The 8,943-nt window shown below is 32.8% G+C and overlaps 1 protein-coding gene across 1 annotated transcript; it reads left to right on the top strand.

Moving 5' to 3' along the window:
• The first annotated feature begins 1,146 nt into the window (after window positions 1-1,146).
• Window positions 1,147-8,943, top strand: NaPi-III (Na[+]-dependent inorganic phosphate cotransporter type III). The gene is made up of 10 exons (XM_090119537.1): window positions 1,147-1,356; window positions 2,027-2,598; window positions 2,988-3,233; window positions 3,347-3,529; window positions 3,621-3,776; window positions 3,865-4,358; window positions 4,449-4,669; window positions 4,822-5,007; window positions 5,290-5,436; window positions 8,281-8,943. Exons 2-10 carry the CDS (start codon window positions 2,406-2,408, stop codon window positions 8,369-8,371), a joined length of 1,917 nt encoding a protein of 638 aa, XP_089975663.1. The 5' UTR covers window positions 1,147-1,356; window positions 2,027-2,405; the 3' UTR covers window positions 8,372-8,943.

Genomic DNA, 8,943 nt, shown 5'->3' with positions numbered 1-8,943 from the left:
TTACACACGTCAAGATGAAGAATAGGTATTAATTAACAATAAAAATATATTATTTAAAAACTTTTGTATAACTGTTCAGGCTATTGCCTAAGTTTAGTATCTAGATTCTTACTTGGTTACATCTACTATCTTTCAGTGCAAGTCCTATCAAAATCGGTCCAGCCGTTCCAGATAAAAAGGGCAAAGTTTGAAAAAAGCGTGTGTGCCGAGCACACGTGTCAGAAGTAAAACTTCTTTGGCAAGATGCAAAGATCATCGTTGAAGAATCGTCGCCTTACTCCATGACGTGACGGAAGAAATCATGCAATCGAAGTAATCTGCCCTAGCGATACTAGCGCGAGTGAGTGTGATGTCAGAGGCGCATCGAATCCACAGATGTTTCGCGCTAAAATATGTAAACTTCAATAATCTATATCTCAGTCATTTATTGATGGATTTCAATTTTTTTTTCTGCCACTGATTAGTTTTGATCTATATTTTAACACTATTATGGTGAATATAATATTTTCTATTTTTATAAACTTTTCCATTTTTCCATACAAACAAAATTAATGTCATTGAAAAAAAAATTAAATACAGATAAATTCAGTATTTTCTGATTTTTTCCTTTGTACACTCACTATAACCTAGTTGATTACAAAATTTGAACTTTCTAGGTCATCTGGAAGTGGGTTAGGTTTTGTATATGTCTATAAGTCAGTCAGTCTTAAAAATTGCGATTTTTGGACATTAATATCTACGCAACTGTTTAATCTATATTTATGAAATTTAAGGTTCTTGTTTATCTCGAGGTCCTCTTGATATGTACCAAATTTGGTTTATTTAACTTAAATAGTTTTCGAGTTATAAGGGGGTGAAAAGTGGCTCGAAATGGTTCGTGTAAATATACACACGGCCGCTGCTCGCCAGTTCTCTTCGCTTGAACTTGGCTTGACACGCTGCCGCGTGTCTAGATAATTTTAATTTTAATACAAGTTAATCTTAAAAGTCCTCACTCGTTATTATTAAGAAGCATAGAAGGTCATGAGGCCGTTGAAATTTCTTAAGTACACTTTATTGTTCGAAAATGAACTGTATTCATGAGAGCCTAAGTACTTAATAAAAAGGTTTACGTACGCCATCTAGTTCTTTAGGACTGTTCTAAGGGGTCGTTTGTAAACAGTCGCGCCTTTAGTTCCATAATAATAAAGGAGCCGATGGGAGGTTTTCGGAGGGGTGGTGGCGCGCATGCTCTATTGAAAACGTGCCACCAAGCGACCCTCGGTGACTTCAGTACAGCTGAGCGACTCAAGGCGATATTTCTATCTTTGTAACGGATATTACATTCAGGAGAATATTCTTCTTCAATTTTAAAAAGTAAGTAAGTACTATAGCGATAATTGTTGCGTACTCGTATTTCGTAAAAATTAGGATATAAAATATCTCGGTACCAAACTTATAAACATCTCTTATACTATTAATTGGATCAGTGATCATTGGATCGCAGCATTAACATTTATAGAAAAATAATTGTTACATTTTTTAAAGTTATAAATATAGCAACTTCCATAAATTATAACCATTTAAATTGTTTTATGAAGTAGATGAACATTATTTCATCATTCAATCAATAATTTAGGTACTGTGCCATGTGGACGTCGAATTATTTTAGGAAAGGTCAGATCGAAAGTGTAATATTGATGTCAATGAATGAATTTATCTGAAGCTAATAAAATAAAGTAATATAGGTTTTATCTTTAAGTAGGCAAAGCGTAAAGGAATTACTGTTCAGATAATTAACCTTGTTTAATTTCAATTCTATTAAGACAGTATAGCTCCTCTAAAAATGTAACAAATAGGCAATACAAAATACGTATGTTGATGTTTCAATTAATTAATTATTTGTAATCTGGCACATAACGATTTTTAATTCGACTGTTTTCATCTGCCCATTTATTTCAAAAATGGATAATGCAAATACTTTTGATAAACGATTTATTACATTCCTCACAATAAATTTAATTATGTATCTCTGTTTTCTTTACAGAAATGAAGCCAAAGTTTTCAATACCACAATACTTTCGAAAAAGGCTAATTAAACATCAAACTTTGTGACGCACACCACTTTACTGTCGATTTTATTCAGATTTTTGAGACACGTTTAAGGATAACAATAGGTTTTTATTGAAAAATATTGTACAGTTTTACCTAATATATAAAGCAGAATGTTAGACATTTTTAGTTCTTTTTATTACTACATAGGAATTAGTGGTTAACGGGAAGGAGCGTGAAAAGCAAAGCTTTGGTATAGTCAATGAGCATAAATTATTAAGGTGCTAGTCATAATTATTGGTGTTGATAATGGTTACATGGAAAATTAAAAATTAAGTAATTTGGGCTGATAATTCCTGTAAGAAAAAAAAAACATGGAACCTTACGCTGATGATCTATTGTGGTTAGTTATATGTGGATTTGTGGTGGCATTTATTTTGGCGTTCGGCATTGGTGCCAATGATGTGGCCAACTCATTTGGAACAAGCGTTGGATCCAAGGTTCTTACACTAACACAAGCATGCATTCTCGCTACCATATTTGAAATCGCCGGGGCTGTTTTAATAGGTAAGTTAAAATATACCATAACTATATTACCATTTAGCCAATGATAGATTTCAGTATAATCAAGTATCCTGAATTAATATCAATTTATTTAATAATAAAATAGTATTGCAAATATTTTAAATTTTCATTAATCTCAATTAGCATTATAAGTAAAAACCAAACATATCTACTTACTTATATTTTATGAATGGTTTGGTAGTATGAATTGAATGGAGATTTAGGTTACCTACAGGACGCGTGTTGTCAAGAGCTATTCAAAATGGAATTGTGTGTGTTAATGAGTTTGTAGACCAACGACATAACTTTTTTATTAGGTACCTACACACATAAAACTTCATAAGAGTCGTAAGTTTGAAATGACCCAATTATGAGTTTAATGTTTTTTTCAGGCTATAAAGTATCAGATACAATGAGAAAAGGTATACTAGATGTATCTTTGTACGCTGATGGCGGAGAGAGACTCCTAGCTGCAGGATGCCTCGCTGCTTTACTCGCGGGAGCGGCGTGGCTTATCTTGGCGACATTTTTACGTTTACCGGTTTCTGGAACACACTCTGTTGTGGGTGCTACAGTTGGATTTACTCTTACAGCAAAGGGCCCAGTCGGTGTTCGTTGGTCTACTTTAGGTGCTATAGGTAACTATGAAATGTTTGCTCTACCGGTGAAAAAGTTATATCTAATAGGATTAACTTTACGTGAAATAAAACAAAGTTAATAATTACATCACATAAACCTTGAAACATTTCAGTTTTGTCGTGGTTTATCTCGCCGGTATTAAGTGGAACGGTCTCGGCTCTACTTTATTGGTTAGTACGCCGATTTATTCTTCGAGCCTCGCAACCTTTGACTGCTGGATTACACGCATTACCTTTCTTTTATGGAGCTACAGTAGCTGTTAACGTGATAAGCGTTGTGCACGATGGACCTAAATGTATGGTTTTATTGATAACTTATTAAATTCTAGCTTCAAATAGAAATTAAATGGAATATCTGTACTCAATAATATAAACTTTTCATTTTAGTATTAGCTATGGATAAAATACCAATGTGGGCAGCTTTATCTGGATCTGTAGCACTTGGTGCTGTAGCTGCAATTTGTGTTCGTCTCTTCCTTGTACCATATTACCGGCGACAACTTACAGCAAATCCTGTGAATTTTACCCTTGGTCTCTCAAATGGTAAATTTTAAATTATAATTAATTAATTTATGATCCAGTTAAAAGTTTTTTTATACTTTTTTTGATTAAAAAAATAATTATATTTCAGAAACAACTCCAGCAAATACGCCAACACATTCGAATAAAACTAGCGTACCCCAAAGACCTACTTCATTACTTTCCGAAGATGGAAAAGTTCTAGAAGCAATTGCAGAAAGTGCTGAAATGGTCACCTTAAGTGATGCTGATAAGTGTTCACTTGGAATCAGAGAAATGAATGCTAGAAACAGAGCTCTTTTGGCCACAATGGACGATTGCAGTATCCTTTCACGAAGTCTAAGTCCACCAGATAAAGTCCGATTGCAGTTGATTGATGCTGATCCCCAGATTCATACATTGAAGTACATTGACGAAACACTTAGTTGTTGTAAGAGCTTAGATTCTAATCAGCTTGTAGGAATGGGTGAAAGTTATGATTCTAAGAATGGATTTATAGGCGATTCTTGTGATACAATTGCACGCGTTGAATTGGGAAGGATGACTGCAGTTAAAGCTATGTCGGGTGTAGTTGATTTTGATACTCCTCCACCTAGAATTGAAAAGGTATGATATAAGTACATTTATATTTACAAGTTATAACGTAGGTAATCAATGTTAAATAGAAAACAAAATTAACATCTAATGCTAATATAGGGTCCCGAAGGGGGCAGCGCTTGGAGTATAGAATGTGATGGCAGAGCGGGTCTGCCAGCGATAACACCCAACTCTAGCGCAGCCCCGCTGCTAAAAGCGACCACCCCGCCCCCGCCTGCGCCAGCCCCACCCCCGCCGCCAGATACTTTGAAACTTTTCTCATTTTTACAAGTCTTAACTGCTTCGTTTGGCGCTTTTGCACACGGTGGTAATGATGTAAGGTAATTTTCATAACTGTGTTATATTTCAATTTGCACTAAACATTATGTCAATTATTTTTTAATTAGAATCAGATCGCTAAGGTGCTGAATGCTTTGTGTGATTAATATCTAATATTGGTATTATATTTTTAAATGTTATATATTTTTTACAGTAACGCTATAGGTCCTCTGGTTGCGTTATGGTTGTTATATTCTGAGGGAGGTGCGCACGCTCGTGCGGAGACGCCGCTAGGGATCCTTGTGTTTGGTGGCGTTGGTATCGCACTGGGCTTGTGGCTATGGGGACGTCGCGTTATCAGAACCGTTGGCGAAGATCTTACAAGCATTACACCGGATACGTAAGCTTTATTAGATTGTTGTGTTTATTAGATTTTTTTGTATCTATAAGGATGATACACAATGATTCAAACACAGGTTGATTTTTTTAGTTATTTGTTGTAAATGTAGGTAACTATAGATTTAACATATATAGGTATATATATACTTTTGATTAACACTATAAATTTAATTTTCAAGAAAAGCTCTAAATTCACCTTTCTATAAATATTTTAATTCCTACCTTTGTTGGAAGTTGAAGTTGATATTCGTTACTAAATTTATACACCCAAAAAATTTTTCAGTGGTTTTACCATAGAACTAGGAGCAGCTCTCACAGTGCTGGTAGCCAGCAAGGCGGGGTTGCCCGTATCCACCACACATTGCAAAGTTGGTTCGGTCGTTTGTGTTGGATACTCCTCAGAGAAGGCTGTTGATTGGAGTCTGTTCAGGTATGTAGAATACAGGAATATTTAGATTGTGAATTATTACAGTGAATGGAATAAATTAACATTTGTAAAAAAAATATGGAGTTGAGTTTTCGTAATACGCAAATATAACACAAGACTTCAGAAGATAGTACCGGTAAAACCTGCTAGCTTTGCCAACGGTTGCAGACTTTGCCATAGCCAACTTCTGAGGGAAAAAGTGTAGTCACATCTTAATATCAGTTTTTTGTCATTTATGCATGCCTGTATAGTAAAATTTATGAGTTAAATGGCAACACCGAATGAGATGTGGCAGCCCAGCTTGTTTTTGGGATGTCATTTTCGGCGGTTACTTTTTTCGAATGTTGGCGGTATGAAACTTAGTGCTCCGGAACTTTTACAAAAACAAACGGGAAAAGCATTGCCTACGTAAGTATTTTTTTGACTTAGATTACAAAATAAAATACAGATGGAGCATGTCAATCATTCATCGCCCTTGTCAAAGAAAATACGAAATCAAAAACGAATACGTTCCTCCGCTAGTGCTATAGCGATTCTAGTGTCATGCAATACGTCAAAAGGGGTTTGATATTTTAGTAAAAAAATGCTGTCTTGTGATATTAAAACGCTGTAAAACTTGTTCCCGAAAACAAACAAAAAGATAAAACATCGTTTTACAGATTTTCTGTAGATTATTTGGCTTATTTAATTTTGTATACAAATAATAATTCTACAAATACGAAGGAATTCAAAACTTCAACGTATGCTGCCAGTATTTTGAAAATGAATTTGCCATTTTTAGGGGTAAAATGGTTAAAAGATATTCGGGGTAGTGCTGTTGGATTTTTCGATCGTGAATGTGATTATTTGTATAGTGCAATAAAAGTTCATGGTCATTATTAGATTATTTTAAAAAGCATTATACATTTTTTTGTTACTTTTATAAAAAGCGTCGTTTTCGCTTGCGATTTAATTCATGTGAACTCCATGATGGATATGATGAAAATAAAATGTCCCGCATTCTCGACTAAAAACTACCGCTATTCGCATTCATATGTTTTGAAAAATAAAAACTTTTTTTAATGTAATTTATTTAATAAATTTAATGTAATTTATTTAATAAATTTAATGTAATTTATTTAATAAAAATTGAATAAAATTATTTTGTCCATGTATAGCTGATAACTTTAGTAGATACTAGATAGGTGATAAAATAATTTTTACAATATTATAAAATAATATCAAAAACCCGAATTTATATTAAAATAAAAATTAAAACATGACTGCTAATAATTTATGTAGCCTACGTCACTACCACCACAGCTACCTTCATAATTCAGATGATTGCAATGACACCTCACAAGTCACAACTCAAAATCGATCCAACAGTTTATACTGCAGGGCGTGTCAAAGAAATATTATACATACATACCTACACTCGAAAAACATAACCCTCTTTCTTCCGTAGTCGGGCAAAAATTTGGGAAATTTTTCATTATCTGGTAACATAACACGCACACAGAAGCACCGTGTACGTACAGTGCAACGGCGAAATGACAGCACACATAGCTTTATGGAAATGACGATAAATTATTCGGTTTAGTTCGGCAACGCTCCATCTGTCTTTTATTTTGTAATCTAAGTTTTTTGATATTATGTTAACATAATGTTCTTTAGCTAAATAAAAGCTGATTTACTGTGCTACAAGCTACCTTTACTTCGCAATTGGTATTGGTAAATTCAACAACCCCAATCACAACGTCTGTGATGGTGACTTTGCCATGTTTTGTTGGAGGTTAGGGCTGCCACAAAATTTCTGATGAATATTTTAATTAAATTGTCATTGTAAGTACCTACTGACTGGTGAAAAAAAAATATAAATAGTTAGGTAGCTAGGTATGAAATACACAGTGCATGTGCTTAAATGAAGGTTGTTTTACAAAAGGTATTTATTTATTTAATTATTTATTGCACACACAAAAGAAATAGAGACACATAAAGTACAGCTAATAGGAAATAATGTGTACAAACGGATTTTAAAACTTGATTGGATTAGTTCCTATCAAGTTTAAAATAACAACAATTTTTATATTCAATCAAGATCATATAAATAAGAATTTGTCATTGTTTAAATCTTTTAGGAATGTCGTGTAATGTGTGATATTAAAAAAAAAGTTAGTTAGTTTAATGAATACTATTTTTTTGTTTTATTATGTAAAACAATTCAAAGTTAAGAAACTAACTAGAAGTAATTGATTATGTTTTTTTTTTACTTTTACTAAATTGTTCCTACTACGAAAACATTTTTATTTGACAACCCTAACCCTAACTTCTTCTTATATAGGAAATATTTTGGAAAGGTTAGTGAATTTGCCACCTTCTTAGAGAGTTAAATTACCAGTGCTAAATAATATAAAGTTTTTACTTTATTTTACGGGATATAGGAAGAGTGCAAATATATTACTTTTTAACCTCATAAACTCCAAAAATTTCATTTTTTCTTTCATATGGCAAATTTACCAGAAGTGACAGCTAACTTTGCCATAAATGTTTTTATGCTTAAAATATTATAATTTACAAAAATGAAATAGATATTTAGTAATAATGTAAATTTTCATGAAATTTACTACATCTAGGTGCAGGTTACTCATTACGTTTTCATACAATTATATTTTTTTAAAGCGAATCAAACTTTTTGACACATGAAAAAGTGGCAAAGTAAGCAGGTTTCACGGTACCTAACTATATTAGTGAATAACTACTTACACAAACTCTTGTAAAGTAATGAACTGGACAATTCAAGTTGAAAAAAATATACATATAAAACTGTATAAAATAAAGGAACTTACTATTTCTATTGTTTTGCAGGAACATAATTTTCGCATGGGTGGTTACGGTTCCCGCCGTCGCGGCCATGGCGGCGCTATCTATGCTTGCGCTTGAAGCATTTGTTGTTTAATATTTACAATAATTTGCACGGAAACAGTGAAGATTAAATAAAAACATAAGTGATATCTGAAGATTAGAGTCATTAAGATTACGAAAATTACATAGTATCTACCTATTTAGTTTTTTATTCAAGTTTAGTATCAAAATTTACATCCTTTATCTTAAGCTGAGCTTTAAAGGTTCAACTTAATTAATTGTTTATTAAGTGACGTAGTTAAGGAGTACGGAATTCTAGCTATAAACTTTGTTAGTAGGTACATAATTATATACCTACAATCTACATACACAATGTATAATATTATGTCTAAATACAAGTAGTTTTTCAATGACTTTACCTTCATAAAACTTTTATACTTTCATAGAATTGAAAACTTCTTCACTAGTTCAATGCGTCTTAAATAAGGAAATTGTATGCAGTATGGGCCGTGTCACAACACTTAGCCAAGAATTATGATGACACAACACGATTCTATAATTTTTCCAAACTTATATAGAATATAGTCAACACGTCTTGTATAAAATTGACTAAATGCCTACAATGTAGTTGAAAATGTTGTTAAATAAAAAATGCAAATTGCTGTT

Source organism: Colias eurytheme, chromosome 3, assembly GCF_061535395.1.
Source record: "Colias eurytheme isolate Ceu_HAF_F1 chromosome 3, ilColEury1 Martin Lab GWU primary, whole genome shotgun sequence".
In the NCBI taxonomy this organism is placed as follows: domain Eukaryota; kingdom Metazoa; phylum Arthropoda; class Insecta; order Lepidoptera; family Pieridae; genus Colias; species Colias eurytheme.
This window is presented reverse-complemented; position numbering and strand designations above follow the sequence as displayed.

What these genes read in the sequence shown, in the direction of transcription:
- NaPi-III (XM_090119537.1), top strand. Translation starts at nt 2,406, where the DNA reads ATGGAACCTTACGCTGATGATCTATTGTGGTTAGTTATATGTGGATTT. An exon ending in CACGGTGGTAATGATGTAAG is followed by an intron (nt 4,670 to 4,821) that starts GTAATTTTCATA and finishes TATTTTTTACAG; the next exon opens with TAACGCTATAGGTCCTCTGG. An exon ending in GTTGATTGGAGTCTGTTCAG is followed by an intron (nt 5,437 to 8,280) that starts GTATGTAGAATA and finishes ATTGTTTTGCAG; the next exon opens with GAACATAATTTTCGCATGGG.